Here is a 23,950-nt window from a genome sequence, read left to right as displayed (position 1 = left end):
GATAAATGCTGAATGAGTCACTCAGCCTGACCTTTGAGGACACTTGGCTTCCTAACAGGTCTTTTCATTACGGCTTATTCCGGTATAAAAAGGCTCCTTAAGAAAATGTTTTCACTAAAAAATAAGTTACAAACTAATAAGAGTGCTACATAACCAACAAATCCTAAGTATCATGTAAGAGTAATAAGGCAAATTTATCTTAAAAAAGGTTTACTAATAACAGTGGCCTGCTACGGACCAGGCACTGTCCTAGCGTTTTACACACACAAATCTCCAATCCTTACAATAACCCTAAAAGGCATACAAGCAGACAAGCAGACTCGAATTTGCTGAATAACTAAGCAAGGCCATATAGTACTGGCAGAATCAGAAAGAGAACTCAGGTCTACCAAGTTCTCCTTATGATTAAGCTTTTTCCTCTACATCTCCTGAAAGCTGCCTTGAACTGGAGTGGGGAGAAATGAGAGGCTCCATGACAGCACGCCCCGTGCTTTCACCAGGTTTCTTTATACACTGGACATCCATGTGAGATTTTATGTGAAACAGGTTTTGGCTTGCTTCAAGTTGTGTTTCACTATTTAGTACCCTCTTTCGCTCACAGCAGATGGGCTCTACAGGTCCTGACAAGGTCTGAAATGAGGAATGCTGGGGAGCACCTGTAGGAACACTCAGCCCTGGATCAAAGTACAGCACTCTGTAAGGGACGGTACTGAAAAGAGCGGCAAGGGCAGTCTGGAAGCCTTGTCCCTACAACACAAGGGCTGGTTCCCAATCCTGGTTATGATGCTCAGAGCTGTGAATTGAAGAGATGCGTGATTACACATTTGCTTGCTGCTTTCCTCGTTAGAAGATACAGAGTCACTTTAGTTAACTTCCATTTAATTTAACATTTATTTCATTTTATATCCAGATGTCACATTTTCTACATTAAAATATAATCATGCTGACTCCCCCCACTCCCACCCCCTCAAAGAAAAAAGTGAAGAACTTTACACAACATGAAAGATGGAATGCACGGAGTAGGGAAGTCGCTATTGCACAAGTAACAAAGAACACAGAGAGACCAAACGGGACACATGGCAGAACTGCATAGAAGATCGCTCAGGGCTCACGTTCAGGAAGGCGCAGGAATTCAGAGAACTCTAAAGCTTGGAAATGCTATCGTTTGTGCCACAAAGATTACCCTGAAAAGGTAGAGAGAGGTCAAAAAGCAGAACAAAATTGGGGATTTTCAAAGGCTGCTCTCTAACAGAGTTTAAAATATCCGTAAACGTAAGTGCGTTTGCTCCCCACCTCGCCTTCGGCATCTGGTAAACACTTTAGAAACTGAAACCACTGTTAGTATGTCAGAATGTAGAAAGGTTGTAGGTTTTTCTTTCTTCTTATCTTGTACCCCAAACAACTCTATTAGCGATTTTAATCACGTGACTCCTCTGCTTGGAAATCCAGTAAGGATCACCAAGACAAGGGGCCTCACTGCTACCTGACAGACACCAGCTGTGCAAAAGTTGCAGGATTCTGTGTATTATTTGGAGAGGGAGAGCTGTAAGACACAGGAATCCCAATACATATGTACTAAAGAGAAAAAGAAAACTGCTTTCACTCATCTATTCATTATACAGGAAAGAGCAAGTAGACAGTCAAAACCATCTGCTTCGAGCATCAGCACAGCCCAGCAACACAGGCACACCAACAAACCGAAAGCACACACTCAGGAAAGAGCCTCTTGGCCCTTCTCAAAGGAGACTTCTTTTAGACCGGATCTTGCCCCTAATGTAGAGACCAAAGCATTATAACTTCAGAGACTGGTACTCTTGAGGGAGTTGAGAGGTAAGGTCTAAGAGACCCAAATAATGAGACCGTTATCAGGTAACTAACTACTCCACTATGTACAATACATACAGCAATAAGAAAACGCCACTCCATCCCTGCAGCTACTTTAAACATAGCACTGAGGACCCAGGTTTTCTGAACGGGATATTTTAAGGTCTGTTAGCAGTTTAAAACGTTGCAACACTGGCACAATATGTTACCTATTCTTTTTAATTACAGGGTAACACAGTAAACTCCAACACAAAGGTGGGGATTGGGGAGCGCAAAAGGAATAAAGAAAATAGAACCAGTATTTCACAAGAGTGTGGAGCAGTGCAGAAGCGGCAGCTAATGCTTCGCAGAGTCTCGAGGGTAAAATTCGCTGAGGGTGCTCTGAGGGATTCTCTTCAGCATTTCTTTGGGGAAGATTCGGAGCAGCTGCCAGCCAATGTCCAAAGTCTCAAAGACAGTGCGATTTTCGTAAGGACCTTAAAAAATTGAGATTGAATTAATAAATGCAAATGACTTCCAACTTAGCAGTGTTATTCAGTATGTATTGTTACAGGACTAGCAGTGTATTAAATATATATTGGAAAAAAAGTTGGGACTCTCAAGACTAAATGAGAAGGAGTGAGGAAAAGAGGACACAGACGGTATCATAAGGAACCAGAGAAGTGGAAGAGGCGGCTGGGCTGAGACAGGGAACAGTCTTGCGGGAGAGGATGGGGAGACAGATCTGAGATTTGACAAGTGGGTAGCACACGTGAGCAATGGAAACTAGAATCAATGTTTTGTCCAGAGGTTAGTGAGAAAAGTCTCCCTAGCACAGAAGGTTCACACAAGGAGAAGAGGCTGAATTTGAAGGCCACTAACACAGATGCTCAGAAGGCCACAAATGCCAGTCAAGCACCTGAATACACGCAGCCCTCTCCAGAGCATCACTAGCTGAAGGTCAGTGGTTTTCCAAGTCGTTAAAATTATTTTTGGTGGCAGAATCATCCTTATCCCCACACATAAATCTTATTCTTTGATTCCAAGGCTGGAGGTCTGGGTTCTTCTCTCTAGATGAAAACTTTATTTTGTTTAAGATATTCAGGTTCTGCATTAAAAACATTCCAATAATCATGAATATTTTGGGGATTTGAAAAATAATGTGTCATATAACTGGAAAGGTGCACATCCTAAGTGTACGACCTGATGCATTTATTCCAAAGTAAACACACCTGCTGTAACCACCACTGATGTTAAGAGAGTATCACTCGCATTAGCAGGGGTGATGGGAGAGACCAAGCAAAACAGCTTGAAAATCCTGCCTATGCTACGTCATAAAAACCATTACAGGTTTTTTTAGTAGAGGGACAACCAATAAAATTAGTAATATATTTACCCTGGCAATGGCACACAGGGACTCAAGGAGACTGGTGAAAATGTTGGCACCAATGGCCAAGGGTGATGGGACACAGGTTTGGACTAGGGCCTTTGGACTCAAGAGTGGTCAGAGACCGGCAGCTTCAACATCACCCAGGAATTCACAGAAATGAAAAATCTCTGTCCCCACCAAGGTCTGCTCCATCTGAATCTGCATTTTAACAAGATTTCCAGCTGATTCAAAAGCATATTACAGTTTAAGAAATACAGGACTAAGGTATTATAATGGAAATAAAAACCGAATAGGGTAAGATATTTCAAAGGAAAACAACACAAATTAGTAAATAATTGATCACGGGAGAATAAGCAAAGAAGGTTAAGAATAATGCCCAGTTACTGAGCTTGGGTTAATGGAACAATGATTATACCAGAGGTAGATAAAAATTGAAAGGGCACTGCTAGGCAGGTCACTTGGAAAAAGCAAAAAAACTGGTCCGAGTACACTGAGCCTCAGGGGATGGTGGCATAAACAACAGTGGTGTTCCTAAGGCGGCTGGAGGTGTGGAATCAGAGGTCCGGACAGCGGGTGAAGGCCCACACACTGTAGAGCCACAGCAGAGTGAAAAGTGGGCACTGGGAGGGAAAGCAGAAACAACAGGTAACGGAGCTTTCCCGATCATTAACAATTAAGAGGCAGGAAGGTAAGAAACGAGAAAAAGAGATGAATATGGATGAATCAGGAAAGTGCCAAGCCCCAAATGTCAAAGCAGATCATTGCTAAGAAGTCAACAGCAAGGAGAACTGGCAACGAAGCTGCACAGCAGAGGGCCTGGGAAGGAGGATTCAGAAGCGCGATGGAAGAAGGAAAACAGTGAGATGGTAGCTAAGTAACTGGAAAATCAAGTCAAGATCTTCCCAAGGTATTTAGAAGGCAGAGGAGAAGCCAGAGGGTTAAGGCAGGCAGGTGACAGAGCCTCTTCTCTAACCAGAGAAATAACTGTATAGAAACCAATGAGAATTCCCTCCGGCTTGGAAAGCAGTTTTCAAAATTACACACAAGGCGTTTTATGTTTGTAAGACAACAGTCATCTTACCCTGAGCAATAAAGTTCCTCTCAAACTTCTGCAGAAATTCCAAGTAGAGAAGATCATCTGAGGTAAGGGCTTCTTCTCCAACGACAGCTTTCATGGCTTGTACATCCTTCCCAATAGCATAGCACGCATACTAAAGAAAAGAAAGGCTCCCATCAGCAGAGAGAGGCTCTTAAAATGTTCAGTCATCTGGGATATAGGAAAGTACTGCTCCAGTTTTCCTTACAAGAGCCCATAGAAGGAATTTACAAAATCAATTCACATAAAATTCATATGAAAGTACCAGAAGGACTATATTCTCACTCAGAAAGGAGTTTTCAGGCATACAATACACAGACACTCCTAATGCTCTACAAAAAACACACTTCTTCAATGTTAATGAGCTCAAAATTTATAGACCACTTGAAAATCAGAACTCATAAGGAGAAATCCATCTTGAAGTTCTAGTAAAAAAAAAAAATAATCTGTGATATCACTAAGTTTACCACTTCTACTTTATGGCCATAGTATTTTTCTTTATTTGTGTTAGTGTACAATCTTATATGACTATAAAAATCAAGGATTTCAGAGACTACATAAAACTGTACACTTTAGTGTTCTGGTTATGGCTTAGTATGTTGAACAAGAAATAGGTGAGAGCAGCCTTTCAGGAATACTCTATAATTAACACTAAAATCGCTAATAAAAAATTTAAACAACCTCATTGCTTGGCTTTTTATTTGGAAACATGATAGCATTAGACATGGGTTTCAAGCTAATCTTGATCATTAGCATCTATCCTTATGAGAAAAGGCTGCTGTGGTTCTAATGAATGATTATGTATTTCATATCAAGTCTACACTAAAATTCCATGTGGATGGGGAAAAGTGGTAAGGGTGAAAGACAAGAGGTGCAAGACAGCAGAAAGGCATCCATTTTTTTCAAACACCGTTCTTAGAAGAATGTACGTACCAGCTGGTTAGATACATCGGCATGATCCTTCCTGGTCATCCCTTCTCCAATAGCAGACTTCATTAACCGTGATAGTGAGGGCAGCACATTGATAGGTGGATAAATCTTGGGTAGAATGAGAGGGGAAAAAATACTATATTTAAGTACAATACTCAAGTTTTACAAAAAGCATTTGAAATTCATTATTACATCTTATGTCACATAAAACTGCTGCATTTGTCTCCTAGATGAATTCTACTGTCTCTTCCTGGGAAGAAAAGGTAGCAAGAAACACTTTATGGCACAGTATTTCTTTCAAGAATCAAATCCAACAAAGTCTCATCTATAACACTGTACAAGACTATTTTAAAAAACTAAACTTTCAACATCTGTTTGGTAAGTACTACCACATTACTGAGTCAAAATGGTCTTCTGAACTGACTCAAAAAATTATACACGAAATAAAAAGATTAACAGTAATTCCTAAAAGCTGATTTTAGCAGCATCTACTAGAAAAGCATGGAAAAGTCATTTTTTTCTATTAAAAACAAGATTGGTAGATGATACCATTAAGGAACAGAATTTCCAAAAAAGCTGTTGGAGGCAAGTGACTCCATTTTAAGACACAATAAAGAAAAGTGACGATTCTTAATTCTGGTGCTCTGCCCACACCAGAATTTAAGATAACACAAATGACAATTTTATAGCCACATTAAAAACAATTCAAGTTGATACTTTCTAAGGAAAGCAATTCCCAAAAGCAAAATCCAAGTCACTAAAGAGTAATGGATGAGCAAGCCTGCAAGTTTCAGAGCACTGCTCGCGTCCAGTACCTGTCTGTTGTGTAGCTGTCTGTCCACATAGATCTGCCCCTCTGTAATGTAGCCAGTCAAGTCCGGGATTGGGTGAGTGATATCTACCGGAGGAACAGTCGACGTTAAGCATGGCATATTTAGGTTATGAGTTTTACAGTGGCCATCTCCCAGAACCAAACCCACAAGAAGTCCATCCGTACTACCTATAACATTACTTAGAAGAGTGTTGTTAGAGTCATTTTCTGTGATGCTGCAAATGTTCTGTGTCTGTGCTGTGCAGTACGGTAGCCATTGGCCTCATGTGGCTATCTAACACTTGAAACATGGCTAACAAAACTGAAAAAACTTAATTTCAATTATTTAATTTTAGTTAACTTGAACTTAAATAGCCAAATGTGGCTAATGGCAACTATACTGGCCAGTTGAGTTTGGTTGCAGCAGTTAGATGCGTGTTGGCTCTATGACGTAAACTGGCTGCATTCATAAAAAATACTCTCTCCCCTAGGTAAGTGCTCTCCCCTCTCAATATAGGTCAAGTTTCATTTTAAACCCGAAGTTCCCTTACAGAAATTTGCCAACCTGATGTATACTGAGAACATTCTTAGTTCATAAGCTATGTCAGAGGGATACACAACATTTCACAATGCAAAATGTAGGTACGTAACACAGAGAAGTAAACACTAGCCAGGCTGCACCAAAAAGGTCACACAAAGCAACACATTTCCAAATCTGTTAAATCACATCATTTTGTAGCTACTCCCCTGGAACAAATCATTTTCACGTCAGAGGCAGTACAGAGTAACAGTGTGAATTATGAACTCAAACTGGGTCCTAAATCTATCACTTGCTAACCTCAACAAATCATTTTACCTCCCTGTGCCTCAAACAGCATCTGCCTCAAAGTTGCTATGAGAAGCAATGAGTGAATATTTATAAAGCACTCAGAACAGTGCTCAATTACAGTAATAACTTACCGTAATTTGTAAAAGTGTTGTTGAAAAACTGAAATAAGGACAAAAAGGCAATACAGGAGAGGAATTCTAAACAGTTGTACCCCAGGAGCCACCCTGAGCACACACGCAGACAGGCATTGGAAAGTCATTTTTAACCAGCCCTTGGTTAAAAAATCTAAGTCTTGTGGAGCTTACTAACTGTACTCCTCATGCGGCACTTAACATGGCCATCTTAAATTACCGGGGCACACACATAAAAAACATCCCCAGTTAGACTGAGTAACTTACAGTAAGTAGAGATCATAAATTCTTTTCGAAAATTCTTTACATTTAGAACAGTGTCCTGCAAACAGCAGACACTCAATAGTACCTAATAAATGAAAGTTAAAAACTTAAATTATGAAGAAAATTGCTTTTCCTCCACAAAAGGATAGTAACTATGGGTAACTTTCAAATGAAAAATGTTTTATTTAGCCACAAATAACCAAGATAAACTCTTAGGGGATGTGTTCTCAAAATAATTTCAACTCGAAAAGAAAGATGGGTCTTCTCTCTCCTTAAAAAGATTAGGTGTGTTATAATCCAAATACCAAAACTTACCATCATTAGGCATGGTAAGAATAGGGATTTGAGTAATCGAGCCGTTTCTCCCTTCCACTCGCCCAGCGCGTTCATATATTGTGGCTAAATCTGTATACATGTAACCTGGGAAGCCTCGTCGACCAGGAACCTCTTCCCTGGCTGCTGAAACCTGACAGCAGGTCAAGGAGAAGAATATCACATACCAGATTATAATGAGCTTGGTTAGAACACGTTTGTCTGAACATGCCGAAGTACAAAGCTGAAAATCCCATCATGTTCGTTTTAAATACTGTCCTTAAGAATGATTTAGAAAAATCTCCCGGCAACATGAACTCAAAGTATTCCGTAACAAAAATGTTGACAATGGGGGACCACAAGGTTTTTGCTAAACTCATACTGCCATAATGTAAGTTTTCAAATAGTTTGCTAGAAGAAAATCTGTTTGCAATTTTATAAATCAAAGGACGTTAATTTTAAAACAGAAAAGATTGTTGGTTCACAAGATTTATTCCACGTGGTAGAACTAGCTATATTTATCTAACCTAATCCCAAAAAGGTCAAAAGGGAAGGAAATGTACACCAGGAATCATCTGCTGTGCTTTACAACATTATTTAATTTAATCCTCACAGCAACCCTATGAGGAAGGCGATACCTCCAATTTACAGTTGGAATCAAGGGTCAGAAAAATTAAACAATTTCTGAGGGTCACAAAGTCAGGAGTCCACTTCACTGCACAAAACAAGAATGGTGATAAACGATCTTTCCCTTAGAGACATGGATACTAGACTACAGGCGTGCATGTTAACCTACAATCAACTAGAACCCTAAAGCATTATGAAATGCAACTTCTAAGTGCTACTCTGATATCTTCAAAGGAGCGTGCTACAGCAGTGCTCCTCACAGCGCGGACTGCAGACCAGCTGTTATCAACGCGCAATGATCACAGAGAAAGTAAGATAAGCACTTAGAAACTTTCAGGGCAATCTGGCAGAATAATTTTATGCCTGTTGAATCTAATAATTTTAAAATTTGCATTTGTAAATTATATATCTATTTAAAACTTCACTTTTCTAATAACTCATCTTTATTGTATTTTACAAAAGTATTGGTCTGTGATGGATGGGGGAGAAAAGTTAGTCCTTGACTAGAGTTAGTCTGAAACAGCAATATAGCAGAGTAAGATATGGTGACAGCACTGAGGGAATTTTAAGAAGCGAGGTATTGATACAGCCTGTCTCTTCAGAAGTCTTTTTATGTGCTTAAAAGAGTAACTTACTCAAAATTTCAGTAACTCGTATTCGAAAAAATACCCCAAAACTTCTAGGGGTAACTGTCAAAATCTCTTTCTTGAGAGACAGGTCTCATTCTGTTGCCCAGGCTGGAGTACAGTGGCACAATCAGAGCTCACCGCAGCCTCGAATTCCTGGACTCAAGCTATCCTCCCACCTCAGCCTCCTGAGCAACTGGGATCACAAGCGTGTGTGCCACTATGCCTGGCCAATTTCTTAATATTTTGTGGAGACAGGGTCTTGCTGTGTTACCCAGGCTGGTCGTGAACTCCTGATCCCAAGTGCCCCTCCTGTCTTGGCTTCCCAAAGTGCAGGGATTACAAGAATGACATACCGTGCATGCCCAGCCTGCTAGAATCTTAATACTGTTCCTAAACATGAGGTTTTCTGAAGAAAAAAGTGCTGAAGAGTACTGTCAGAGTATGGTCTTTATAATACATTAACTTCATTAAAAATGGAATTATAAAAAGAGTTAAAAATTAATAGTCTGGACAGAAACAGAACTTCCCAGGAGAGTAACTGAATAAACAGCTTGAATTATTTACTCCATTTTACAATCATTTCTTAATCCATGGAGACAGTGACAGTATGAGATACACAGGCTAACCATTTAAATCTTATCCTCTAATCACTTCTACCAAGTTGACAAAAAGGAATTATTTTCCTTTCTGATTTATTAAGCCATTCTACTAATATATGAACGGTGGAATTAAAAAACCATAATTGAAGAATAATGAAAACTTGCAAAGCGACAAGTTAACCCTGAAAATTAACCAATTTTGTTTAACGGAGGGAAAAACATGAACAAGATACCTCTCGAAGTGCTTCAGCGTAAGAACTCATGTCTGTGAGGATAACCAGTACGTGTTTCTCACATTGGTATGCCAGAAATTCAGCTGTGGTTAGAGCCAGGCGAGGAGTGATAATTCGCTCAATGCTGAAAGGGAACTTAGTAAGTCTTAGGCCACTCAAACCAAAAGACCAAAAAGAAAAGACAAAAAGAAATGATTCTGGAAACAACAGTACAATTCCCCTTTTAAAGTTTTAAATAAATTCAGGAGAGCAAAGCAATTGTTGCTTTACAAATTCTTAAGTAAGGTATTAACAGTTATTTATAAATGTCTCAAATTTCTCAGTTGTATGGTTTCTCAACACTGGGGTGGGACGGGGGTGGAGGGGGGCAGGAAGGAGAGAGACAGGGAAGAAATGAAAGCCAGATTTTTCAGGTAAGAGGAAAAAATCATTTACAGAGAGTTGATTGTGTATAAGGTAATTTATTAAGTATGATCTCATTTAATATGCAAAACAACTCCATGAGACAAGTATCAGTTGCCACATTTTACGAGTTTCAGAACCTAAGTAATTTGCCCAATGCCAGATAAGTATCAGGAAGCAGGGCTGGACTTTAAATACAGGGTTACCTCACCGCTAGGTCCAAATGCTGTTATTACCACGTTTTACCTCCCCAACCTTAAGAAACATTTTTGATCCCGAGTCTGGGCCACAGAAAGAAATAGCTCTGTTTACTTACGTTGGGTCATTCGCCAAGTTCAAAAAGAGGCAGACATTGTCCATTGAGCCATTTTCTTCAAAGTCAGATTTGAAGAATCGGGCAGTTTCCATGTTTACCTAAATAACAATAACTTCATCAGTGCTGGGAGAAGAAAAATCCTGAACATTTATTTCTGATGAAAGCCAAGCTACAGATTTGAATTGTTCCTTCTTTTAAAATCTCAAGTATCCCAAAAGTTTTCACAAAAGCCAACAGAACAAAGAGCCGGTTTGGGGCACAAACAACATTATTTTTAAATTTCAAATTAGTCAAATGCCAAGTTTTAGTCCTTAGTTTGGTCAAAAATGCCAGACTGCAAATTCTTTACCTAAAGGAAAATTCAACTATATATGTACAGCTTACTACATTGTTCTCATAACACAAGCAAAATTTTATATATCATACTAAAACAAAAAAATCTACTTACACCCATAGCAGCAAATACAATTGCAAAATTTTCCTCACTGTAGTCTACTACATCTTTGGATTTCTTTACCAAACCAGCCTGGCGACAGATCTGAGCTGCAATCTGATGAGCAAAGTAGAAGAATTCAGTTGAAATCTAAAATAACATTTCTACAACAAAATAACTTTTACTGTCAACTTTTTGGAATTGAATCATAAATGAAACCAGGACGTTTTAGGGGATTTATTCAAAGAAACTATTTTGTACTTTTTGCAAAGATATGCAAGAGTAAGCAAGAAGACATGTGCATAAACAAAGATTTAAGGTAAATAGATTATACAAACAATCACACTGAGTATTTATTTTGAAAATCCTTTACTTGGTTTCTCAGTAACAGTGATGCACTTAGAAATTTTTGTCTGCTATATTTCATAGCAAACCGATCCCAGTCCTCACCTCATTGTGTGGTAGCCCAGCAGCAGAGAAGATAGGAATTTTCTGCCCCCTGGCAATACTGTTCATTCCATCGATGGCTGAAATGCCGGTCTGAATCATTTCCTCTGGGTAGATTCGACATTGAGGGTTGATTGGCTGACCTAATGTATTTCCAGAAAGGAAAATTTTAACATGTTGGCACAATATTCATGAATGAAATTAGAAATCATATCAAATTAAAAGAAAAGAAAAAGCACCAGAAGACCAGAACTACATAAAGCATCTCTCTACTACCAAAAAAAAAAAAAAAATTCAGTTAGTTTTCAAATACGAAACTTGAAATAATTTTTTCCTTTACTCTTTTGTAGACTCACAAAATATACAGTAATAGAATTCAAGTTCCTAAAGTAAAATAAAGGTATTGCAAATAAGAGAGAAGTCCTAATGCTTTTTTTTTTTTTTTTTTGTAGACAGTCTTGCTCTGTCGCCCAGGCTGGAGTGCAGTGGCTCACTCGGCTCAGTGCAAGCTCCATCTCCGGGGTTCATGTCATTCTCCTGCCTCAGCCTCCCAAGTAGCTGGGACTACAGGCGCCCGTCACCACGTCCAGCTAATTTTTTTTTTTTTTTTTCGGTATTTTTAGTAGAGATGGGGTTTCACCATGTTAGCCAGGATGGTCTCCATCTCCTGACCTCATGATCCGCCCGCCTCAGCCTCCCAAAGTGCTAGGATTACATTCGTTAACTACCGCACTGTGCCGAGAAGTCCTAATTTCAAATTCATGGTTTTACCATATACATTTCAGACACATCCTAGATATTTTACAGTATCTTAAAATATTAATACATAAAACTTTAAGATAATTTCTAAGAAAATACAATTAAATAATAAAATAATTTATAACCTATGGAGTATGTTGCTTATCTACTTTAAATGATATCACAAACACCACTCTCTATCTGGCAAAGGTACAAGACAGAGAGAGTCTATTTTATCCCAAACACAGAAATCCATCTACTGTCCCTACCCATGATATCAAGGAAGTCTTCAGCCAGTACAACAGGACCTCTGTCAATGGGTTTTCCCGATCCATTGAATACCCGACCTAGAAATCAGTAACAAGACAGGACAAAGTAGATGCTGACTTTCAAACGTTCATAATTTTTAAAAGACCTTATGGAAATATGTTTAAAAGGAAACAGATTTCAGCTTAGAATGAATAATATCCATTTACCAAGCATATCCTCAGACACTGGTGTTCGGAGAATATCCCCAGTAAACTCACAGGACGTTTTCTTAGCATCTATACCTGAAGTCCCTTCAAATACCTATCAAGAAAAAGAATCAGAAGGGTAAAAGTAATTTAGATCATGGGCACTTACATTTTATTCATCTGCTAAACAGCTCTTATAAAATAAAATACACGAATGTATACTACTTTTGATATAATGAGCAAAGACATATAATAAATCAAATTGTCAACCTTCAGATCAAGGGTTCATGCTACAGGCCAACTCTGATAAACAAGCTAAGCATGTTTTGTTTTGTTTTTTAATATATGTATTTTTAAAGGGTTGTTTCAAAAGAAAAAGAAGGAAGAATATGTAAGAGAATTTAGTTGGCCCCACAAAGCCTAAAAGCATTACTCTCTGGCCTTTTACAGAAATCTTGCCAATCCCTGCTTTAGACTATTTTTAAGGGGAACATGTTATTGAGAAAACTGCCATTACCCATAGTGAGGTAACATTAAAAACTAGGAACTGTATGAGACAATTTAAAGGAAGAGACTCAGACAGATGCTCTTTTGGTTTCATCACATCATCACTGAATTCCGCTTTTCATCTCTCTCCTTCTACATGACTAATTTTATCCATTTAAAAAAAGCCATTTTATTAGTGTTGCTGTCGGACTAAGTGGAGCTAGGTGGCTGACACTGAGCAAGAAAACATGCAATGATAATTATTTTTCCCTGCAGCCGGTAACCAATCTCTAAAGACTCTAAAAACACTTACACAACGATCATCACAGAAAGAAGCAAGTAGCATTCCTATGTGTCGGCAGCTAGGCAACAGTTCAGCTGGCCAGGTGAAACTTACCTGAACTACTGCCTTGGAACCACTAACTTCCAGAACTTGCCCACTTCTCTTCGTGCCATCTGGTAAGGTCAAATGGACGATTTCAGCATACCTGGGAAACTAAAGAGAAAAAAAATAAAGGATCAATAACCCACATTTTAAAAGCCCTCCAAATTACTACACATGCTCTGTCTCTACCATGGTGTGTCTGAATGTGCAACCCCCTACTCTCCACAGATACAGGTTTAGGCTGAGAGCTTTCAATATCCTCAGGTAGTTTAAGTCCTTTCAACACACATCACTGACACGTATATTAGCAAACAAAGCATAAGGTACAGAAGAAGGGTCTTAAATCCTTGAAAACATGGCAATTAAATGTATTGCTTTTCCTCTGTATGCATGTTTTATAGTTTTGAGGGTACAGAAAGGTACAGATAAACATGTTCCCACCACCTAGAACTGATGATTGCTTTCTAGGTTGTGTGTATAATCAACTGTGTGCTTCAGACGTGGTTGACAGGGGAAGAATAAAATGTTACTAAATAGGCTAGGCTCAGTGGCTCACGCCTGTAATCCCAGCACTTTGGGAAGCCAAGATGGGCATATTATCCGAAGTCAGGAGTCGGGGACCGACCTGGCCAACATGATTAAACCTCGTCTCTACTAAAAATCAAAAATTAGCCAGGCATGGTGGTACATGCCTGTAATCCCAGCTACTCAAGAGTCTGGGGCAGAATTGCTTGAGCTGGGGAGACGGAGGTTGCAGTGAGCCAAGATAACGCCACTGCACTCCAGCCTGGCTGACAGAGCAAGACTCTGTCTCAAAAAAAAAAAAACAAACAAGTTACTAAATAATAGTTACTATTATAATAAGATAATGCTTAAGTCTCATCCTCAATCTAGTTCTCCTAACAAGATACATATTCCTCTAACCCATTTTTACTCTTTAAAAAGACATGTCTCCAAAAAATGTAGTTTGGTGATTTACGTAAATGGCAATTTGTTTTCCGCAATTTGTTTTCCAAATGACCTGATATTAACATGATATTCTGTCACACTAATACTTATTTTATCAACATAATTGAAAGATGCATCATTATTCTGTGTGATGTGGAAAAAAAAAAACCTGCCAATTAAGCTATGATGTGCCATTGGTTGTAAGACCCTTTGGAGATATGGGCACCTTAGAATTAATGTTAAAACAGAGGATGTACAGTTAAATTAGATAACTACACTACATTTTATTTAGCAGTTCTTCTACCAGTGGAGTTTTGGGTTGTTCCAAATTTACGCGAACACAAAAATGTTACAATGAGCATTCTTGCATGTGGCTCCTCATACAAGCCAGAATTTCCCAAAGCCATTTGGTGGGCCACATACAAGCTATGCCCATTTTCTGCCAAACTAACTCTGTAAAGGAATCTTATTAATTTACAGTCTCCTTAGCAGTATAAAAAAGTATCCTTTCCATCTTTGCCAATCTACGCTTTTAAATGTAATTTTTTTTTTTTTTTTTTTTTTTGAGACGGAGTCTCGCTCTGTCGCCCAGGCTGGAGTGCAGTGATCTCAGCTCACTGCAAGCTCCGCCTCCTGGGTTCACACCATTCTCCTGCCTCAGCCTCCCGAGTAGCTGGGACTACAGGCGCCCGCCACCTCGCCTGGCTAGTTTTTTGTATTTTTTTAGTAGAGACAGGGTTTCACCGTGTTAGGCAGGATGGTCTTGATCTCCTGACCTCGTGATCCGCCCGTCTCGGCCTCTCAAAGTGCTGGGATTACAGGCTTGAGCCACCGCGCCCAGCCTACTTTTGCTGATATTTTACATAGGTATTTTTGCTAATATCTAACATGAATGTATTAAGAATTTTGGCATCTGTGTTATAAGTGAGAATAGCTATTTTTCTTTTCTAATACTACACTTTTTCTGGTTTGGAGTCAAAGATATGCTAACTTCACAAAATCAGTGGGCAGCAGTGCTTCATCTTCTTCTATTCTGATATAATTTGCCTGAGACTATCTGTTCCTTGATCCTGTATGTTTTATGTTAAAAACAAAAGCCAAAATCTAAAATCAAAACAAATCACTATAAATCTCACGATCTAAATAGATTTTTCTACAACTACATAAAATTTATTTACCAGTCTTCCCTCACCTATAACTATACCCCAATGTAACATTCAATGAAGCTTTTTTAGGTCTCTTAAAATTACTTCCTCAGAGACGGTTTCTAAGTCCTTCCCAGTATAATCTTTCACAGCACCCTAACTGACTCTTCGCAGCACGTACCAAGTAGACATTGATACTATATCTGCATCTCCACTATACTATGCTCAACTAGGGGAGACCCCATTCTTGTTGTTCACCATTTTATTTTCTGTACTGGCCTCAGCACTTAACACTATTGAGCCCAAATATTTTTTGGGCTGTTTCAATAATATACTTAGTAATATTAAAAAATTTGTATTTTAAAAATGAGTCCAAAAGTTTATTTAACAAAGAATATAGAAAACAATTAAAATATACAGAAACAAACAAAGCTTCCTAACATTGTTCTCAAAAAACAAAAGAGTAGGCTGTATTCTTTCACAAAACGTTAATGGGCACCTGCCTAAATCTTGTACAACTTAAGTTTGATTATGGCTTTGAATCAATCTTCAGCACATATCAAACTGCAGTCAGGAGGTAAAGTCGCTAGGTTTCATCTTGAGATTAGTTTCTACAGGTGCCTTATCACACACAAAGATATTACCTTAGTGATAAAGCAGAAGAGGCAACGCACTTTGCCCTTTCTTTTAAGAAATGTTTCTCGATGTATCTTCTGCTTCCAGAGGAGTCACATGCCAAGCACAAATGCATCATTAACCTCTCTCGACAAACTAGTAATTGTATGCCTCTCCTTGACCCACCCCAGTAACCAATGTACGATTACTGTTCTAGAAAACATATCATAGAAATTATTTTCTTGGATGATACTTTGGTCAAACAGCTCAGGTAAAAAGCTTAGCCCAGGGTATCTGATAGCCAAGGGTATCAGGGTATCTGGGCTTTAGACTGACTGACACTCAGTCTAAAGCATGGCTTAAAAATCATAACAAAAATTTAAAGTGTACTAAATAGGACCTAATGCCACATTTTTAACTACATAAATAGACCATAAGAGATAGTGGTATTACCTTAACATGATCTAAGATCACCAGCGGACCATTGACTCCAGATACTGTCTTGTATGCTGGAAAGAAATACAGAAGAGTCAGCTTTAGTCAAACAGCACAAAAGCTTAATTAAATTAGCTCTCTGGCATTACCAAAAATCCTTTCTACGTTATCATATCTATTAGAATACGCAACACTCAAATAGTTACAAAATTTTTCAATGCATTTATAAAAATGTCTGTGCCTACAGAACTTTTCATAACTCACTGTCATCCAACCAAAAATATTTTGAATCCTTAGTAAGAGTCAGTCATTGTTCTAAGCACCCAGCTTACAAAAACAAGACACAGAGGGACAGACTCTGCTTGCCTTTGAAAGTTCGGTCTCATGAGAGAGTTAGAATGTGGTGTGATAAGGGCTGTCACTATGGCCTGCAGAGGGTTTGTGGGAGCACAGCAGAAACAGGGCAATAGTTCTCATCTCAGGGAGAAAAGTAAAAACTTTATAGAGGAGGTGGCATTTAGCTAAGTAGATGAGGAAAGGGAATTTTTAATGTTAAGCAGAAGTGACCAAAGTCACAAAGGAAATCGGAGAAATTGTATATAGCCTGCAAGGTAAAAAGCCATAATTAAATGGTGTCATAAAAACTAAGGGAAAAGAGCTTTTGAAGGAGGGAGTAGGCAATGGAAAGAAAGGCCAGAGGTCAAACAAGATAAGAAAAGTATCCTTTTAAAAAAAAGTCAAATGTTACTGCCAGGTTAGAAACTGTTGTTTTCCACTGCAAAGTGCGCCCTAAGAATAAACTGCTACTCTACCCCAGCAGGTCCTACCCAAAGCCCTCACCTATCACACCTGCATGGCAAGTGAAAGGGGGATCAGGTATAAGAACACTCAGGGGACAGTAATTCTACCAGACACCTACAAAATTCACTAAATTTCATAAGCAGAACAACTGAAAAAAATACATGAACCAAAGTTTTGAAGAAAATTTACTATAAGGCCTAAAATAATTAATATGAAGCTGTCTAGCAACTGGGAATTTGTCACTTGCTAGATTTCTTTTGAATGAGTTTGCACAGAGATTCCTGGCAGAGATGTGGACTCCCAAGAATGAGGAAACCATTTACTAACCAGTCTGTCCACTCAAGGGGCTTTGGAATTTAAAATTACAATTCCTTCAGCCTCAGGCTGGGAAGCCAGAGCCCTGGTACAAATGCTGGGACGGAGCAGACAGCGCCGTTAGGGCTTCCATCTTTCCTGCTAACCGGACGTTTAAATCCAGACATCACATATTTGCTTGAATATATCAGTAATTGTACTGTAAATGTCTCAATAGAGGCCCCCAACTGAAGTGTTTTTTTGTTTTTTGTTTTTCACTTTAGATAAAAAGCAAGCTACTTGGAGGGATGGTCATGTGAAAGGATTAATCATTCCCCTAGATTACTAGAAAGACCCCATTTGCCACTCTGCCACTTTTATGAAAACTATCCCTACTGTTTTAAAATGATCGAATACTCTTAAAAAACATAATTCCAACCCCCAAAAGATTTCTTCATTGTTCTCATTTTAAAAAGACTCCCAACATTGTTTTTCAATGACTTTCTAAAATTGCCAAGTGGAAATGGAAAGTGAGCTACATTAGAAATATGTTTTCTTGAAACCAGTTTTCAGAAATGCAGAAACGTAGACCTTTCCAAAACCTTTACCAAACAGCTGGGGTCGGGGAGGGGATATGGTGTTGAGATTTATGATAAACTGTTTTGAATAAAATGAAACATCAGTAAAATACATCAGGTTCTTAAAATTCTCTTTTATTCGACAAGACTGTATCTCCTTTATACGTCTAATTTCTACAACAATAAAGCTTCAGAATCTCATATTTAAAATTCAAGCTCATTCCAAACCATGAAATTTTGCCAGTCACGAGCAAAAGTATGACCAAGAAAAAGAAACACTAATCATAGCTTTTCCTGGAAACAGTGAATCAAGTTGGCTTCTACTACAGAAGGCAAGATTCTACTTCCTCAAAAGTCTCTAAATTTGCAACAATGTATCCAGCCTTTCAAAAAGCCAATAAGTAACCTTGCAGGTTAACTGATAACACCAACATACATTTAGTAAGCACTTTTCAGGAATTCTCATTTAATCTCCATAATGGACATATGAGTTAGCTATCATTATTCTAAGTTTCAGAAGAGAAAAATTATTCTCAGAGAAATTATTGTGTCTTGCCCAAGGACACAAGCAACCAGCCCAAGGCTCTGAACGTGCACACTCTAGCTTCAGGGCCACTTATTCTTTGATTCTACTACAGCCCAAATTCTAAAACTGAACCGGTCCATTTTTTGTGGTATGGTATCTTCTAAGAATTATGAAGTGATATCACCCAAAAGTTTCGCAAGCCTGCAATTTTAGCTATGAAAAACAGGTTTTTACTGTTCGCATCAGGGAATATTTCCCTGTGTCTACGCTTTGTCATAATCACAAAACAATCTTTTTCCAATGGAGTCGTAGCTACTGGAAGAGTTTAAGTAGAGAACGGAGAATCTGGTGGAGGTGATTCAGCCATCTTCCTGCATTGAAAATCACGAAAAACATGAGGCGATGAGGAGACACTTCGAAACAAACCAGAGGTTAAACATGCTTGGTTTAAATTCAACTGACATATAAAAACGAAGCTAAGACATGTTATAATCCAAATAAGATAAAAATGTGACCCAGCTTTATAGCTGGAAAGAGTTTCATGTTTTTACAGAGCATCTTCAGATAGGCTATCTGATTTCACCTTCACAGAACACAACGAGGTGGGTGCTAGGGTTTGAATATCCCCTCGGAAACTCCAAAACAAGTTGAAACTTCATCCCTGATGTGGCAGTACTGGACAGGTTAGGCCTCTAAGAGGGGACTGGGTCATGAGGACTCTGCTCTCATGAATGGATGAATCCATTCATGGGTTAATGAGTTATCCTGTGAAGGGAACTGGTGGCTTTACAAAAGGGAGAGAGACCTGAGCTAGTGCCTCCGCATTCTCAGCCCCATCACCATGTGATGTCCTGAACCACCTTGGGACTCTTTCAAGTCCCAACAGAAAGAAGGCTCTCACCAGATGCGGCCCCTCCACTTCGGACTTCCCAGACTCCAGAACTTTAAGAAATAAATTCCTTTTCTTTATAAATTATCCAGTTTCAGGTTTTCTGTTAAAAGGAACAGAAAATGGCTAACACAATAGGCAAGGCTGATGCACCCTAAGGAAACTAAGGCTCTGATAAGTTTGTTTTTAAATGGGGGAGCCAGGTTTCTAACTGTTCTGTTTTTCTTTAATCTTAGGATTGGTACTCTATGACCCTTATATTATTTCTGGCCTTAGTCTCCAGTACAATTAAAAAGTATGGAGATCATACAGCTTCTAGCACTTGGACTACAAGTGGGAACTAAAAGACAATTTATATAAAACTACAGCTCTATTCTATGGTACTAAAACTATCTGAGAGAAAACCAAGCAGAATGATAACAAACACTACCTTTTATCTCTCGACAGTATTTATCCAGCCTTCCTCACCATTACCATTAACAGCCCAAAACAGAGATACCAGTTTACAGTATGGCTGTAAAAGACATTAAGTTGCCCTTCAAAAAAGACAAAAACCGATTTGCAAATTACCTAAATATTTCTATTTACCAAAATACTGACCACTCCTCTCCAAATGAACAAGAATTTGAGTCCGTAGGTGGGTGTATGGGGGATAATCAGAACTTCTGACAACACAGAAGATACATTACATTCTTAACATATTTTACAACCAAAATGTCTTGGCTTTGATTCTGAACTATCGTATCAGGCAGACAACAAGTATTTACGAAGTAACACTTAAAACCCAAAATCTACACAGGTTTTAAGGAGCACGTATTTTGTCAGACGACATCCTCTTCCTCCTGCAGGACAGGCGACTGTTCAACACTACTAACACCATTTAATGATTATGAAACACTCAGAAAAAAAGTTGACAGCCATTGCATAATGTGTCCTAGTCTTTTAGCCTCCACCTTATTAGCAAAACAAAAACCCAGAGCAATCATCCTCTCTTGTAAAAGAAGAGTAAAGATCCACACCATGAGCAGTGGGCACCTAAAGAAGAGGTTCTAGAAAAAAAGCAAGGAGAAGATTCCTATTTTGACTTTTTGCAGGGCTAGCTCTGCCTTATAAGAAACTTAAGGTCAGTTGATTTAGGGTCTCAAGAAAAATGAAGATGACCGAATTAAAAATATATAGCATTCAAAAGCTCTACGTATGTTGTTGAACCTTTCCTTTTAAGAGAAAATCAAGATTTCATTCCTTGTGACTTCAGAAATTCAACTAAAATGCTCAAGATAATTTCCTAATTTCAAGCCTGACTATGTTTTCCATTTCTTGTTAAAAGTCCTATAATCTGGAAGCTATTTTTAAAAAGGATCTAATTTGTACAGTGGAGCTGTCAACATTACTCCATTTCTTCATTCAAAAACCACAACTTTTTGAGTTTAAATACAAGTTACACAATTACAAGGCACATTCTATTTGTCAGGCACTGTGCTAGGCAGTGGGGACACAAAAAAGATCTCTGACTTCTAAAGGTTCAGTGTGAAGCTTTAGGCCGGGCACAGTAGCTCACACCTGTAATCCCAGCACTTTGAGAGGCCAAAGCGGGCGGATCTCTTGAGCTCAGGAGTTGGAGACCAGCCTGGGCAACATGGGGAAACCCCATCTCTACCAAAAATAAAAAATAAAAATAAAAAAAAATTAGCTGGAGGTAGTGGTGTCCGTCTGTAGTCCCAGCTACTCGAGAGGCTGAGGTGGGAGGATCGCTTGAGCCTGGGAGGTGGAGGTTGCAGTGACCTGAGCTCACACCACTGCACTCCAGCCTAGGCAACAGTGAGATCCTGTCTCAACATATACACACACACACACACACAAAATAACTATAATTACATATCCCCTTAAATTATATCATCAATCAATTTACAAAAATTAAGAGGTTGGCTGGGCGTGGTGGCTCATGCCTGTAATCCCAGCACTTTGTGAGGCCTAGCGGGGCAGACTGCCTGAGCTCAGGAGTTCGTGACCAGCCTGGGCAACACAGTGAAACCCGGTCTCTACTAAAATACAAAAATTTAGCCGGGCATGGCGGCATGAGCCTGTAGTCCCAATTACTCGGAAGGCTGAGGCAGGAGAATTGCTTGAACCCGGGAGGCAGAGGTTGCAGTGAGCCGAGATCGCGCCACTCTGCACTCCAGCCTGGACGACAGAGTGAGATTCCGTCAAAAAAAAAAAAAACAAAAAAACAAAACAAAACCACAAACATTAAGACGTTAATCAGTATTTACTCAGAAGCAATTAAAACTTTTGCGTAGAATGAAAAACATGGCAAAAGAAGAAGATATTCAAATGCTGTTAGTTGTTAGCCTAAGTACGATATCATTTATGCTTTTTAGAATAACACGGATATACAAGTGAAACTCAACCAGGCATTTCAACTTCCTGCTCTGATTCCGCCCATGTTCACAATCTATCCACTGAATTATTTGAGCAAGGAGTTTAAATACAAGTTACACAATTACAAGACACATGCTATGTGTCAGGCACTGTGCTAGGCAGTAGGGATAAAAAGGATCCCTGACCTCTAACAGTTCAGTGGGAAGCCCTATGCTACAACAGTTTTGTCAAGAATAACGTCTGGAAAAATTCTTCAGCAACGGGCTAAGTACGTACGAACTATGGAGAAATCACACTCATCTCTCTTAAAGGTTTACAATCTTAATCATGGAGTATCTTTAAACAACATTATTTCAGTTGATATTCTCTGAAATGATTGATTATATGGAAACTGACTACCGCACCTTTATAACCTCTTTTGAGAGGCACCACTAACGTCTATCTGTTCTGCCCAAAGAAAAGCAATGCATACAAACGTAATTAATAAAAGAGAATCTGTAATTCGTAGGTATAAATTTATTGCCAAGGTTTGCATAAGAATGCAACATCTGCCGATTTCCTGAAGTAGCTACTTCAGCTCAGATAAGCCCCAACATACACTGTCTAATTCGAACAATTCCCAGGGTAAAAGGCACATCTCAGCAATCCACCGAATCAAATGTTTTCCTTTTTCTTCACACTGCAGTGCCATCACATGACCCACTGACAGATCAGGATGTGGATTAGTCAGGCTTCAGATCGCCCAGGCTAACACCCTTCATCTGAAATCCTTTTTAACCAATCGGCCACCTACAGACAGGCACTCTGGCAATTAACCAGTGAAAATGCAGCCTCACCACCCGGGGAAACATCATGTGCTTTTCCCAGTTTTTAAAAAAGTCTATTTCGAGACTTTTTTAAAAACTGGGAACTGGCTCATTGCCAGTTCCCAAGAACGCTGTGAAGTTAGATGCTACACAACTGCATTCCCTAGTAATCAAGAACCATTTCTTTCGGAATTGCTGAGCTATCCACTTAAACCTAGTTCATTAAGGCCTTTTTATTTAAATAATCACAACACTTAAACAAGCCTATGCATACACACCATCTATGGGCAAAGCCACTTGGCTTCCCCAAAGAACCTTGCACTCAACCAAGTTCGGTTAACTGGTCAGTAAATGAAGAGGCAAGGGTAGAAAAAGGCCCAACGGGAATTTAAGAACCTGGATTTTTAGTCCCTGCTCTGCCAATAAGTGTCTGAAGCATGGCAAATTCTACCCCTTCCAGAACCTTAGGCTTCTCACCTGTAAAATGATAGGGCTGGACTGGATGACCTGCCAGGTACTTTTCAGCTCTAGCGTTTTCTGATATCTAGGTGTCCTTCTGTGGAGCAGCCCCTCCACCGAACACCAAGCCACATCTCCCTCTGGCTAACTGGCTTGACCTCCATCCACGAAAGGCCTGACCACGCCAGCGATGGCTCTACCGTCTGCCCTCCGCAGTAGCTGAAAACCCCACTGAGGTCCTCATCAGGGGAAGGGGAGAAGAAGGGGCGTTCCCTCGACCCCTAGATATCCAAATGAAGTCAGGGGAAGATTAAGATCGGAGTGACAAGAAGTGGCCCTCGGGGACGGGAAGCAAGTGCCTGAGAATGCTCCCCACTAGGGAAGCTGGGGAGGGGAGGGGGTAAGGGTGTAGGGCAATAGCCAGGAGCCTACCAACCCCAGGAAAAAGTTCCTGCTGGTGTTCTTGCCCTCAGCCCACCTCCCGGAAATATTAGGTTCAGGCAAATCTCCTTCTAAAGAGACAAGTGGGTCAGGGTCGGAGGGGAGACGCGGGAGGGAAAAATAAATCCTGCACCCTACCCGCTGGCTAAGCAGGTGAGTGGGAGCAAAGGGCTAGGCTAGGGAGCAAAGACCGGAGACGTCTTGCTCTCTGATACTCACTGAGGCGAGGCTGGGAGAGGTAGTTCCGACTGACGGCCAGCGCCTGCTCCCGAGCTCCCACCGCCGGCCCACCGGTGGGCACGGGTAGCTCGGGTGCGG

At 39.6% G+C, this 23,950-nt stretch overlaps 1 protein-coding gene across 1 annotated transcript; it reads right to left on the bottom strand.

Moving 5' to 3' along the window:
* Nucleotides 1–872: 872 nt before the first annotated feature.
* ATP6V1B2 (ATPase, H+ transporting, lysosomal 56/58kDa, V1 subunit B2) lies at nucleotides 873–23,950 on the bottom strand. The gene is made up of 14 exons (XM_011979628.1): nucleotides 23,852–23,950; nucleotides 16,478–16,533; nucleotides 13,329–13,419; nucleotides 12,467–12,560; nucleotides 12,260–12,337; nucleotides 11,256–11,395; nucleotides 10,821–10,922; nucleotides 10,373–10,470; nucleotides 9,655–9,778; nucleotides 7,570–7,720; nucleotides 6,035–6,117; nucleotides 5,223–5,327; nucleotides 4,275–4,404; nucleotides 873–2,300 (listed from the first exon to the last, which is right to left on the bottom strand). Exons 2-14 carry the CDS (start codon nucleotides 16,483–16,485, stop codon nucleotides 2,161–2,163), a joined length of 1,344 nt encoding a protein of 447 aa, XP_011835018.1. The 5' UTR covers nucleotides 16,486–16,533; nucleotides 23,852–23,950; the 3' UTR covers nucleotides 873–2,160.

Source organism: Mandrillus leucophaeus, unplaced genomic scaffold, assembly GCF_000951045.1.
Source record: "Mandrillus leucophaeus isolate KB7577 unplaced genomic scaffold, Mleu.le_1.0 Scaffold204, whole genome shotgun sequence".
NCBI lineage: Eukaryota > Metazoa > Chordata > Mammalia > Primates > Cercopithecidae > Mandrillus > Mandrillus leucophaeus.
The sequence above is the reverse complement of the archived record's forward strand: the minus strand, read 5'-3'. Positions and strand labels throughout refer to the sequence as shown.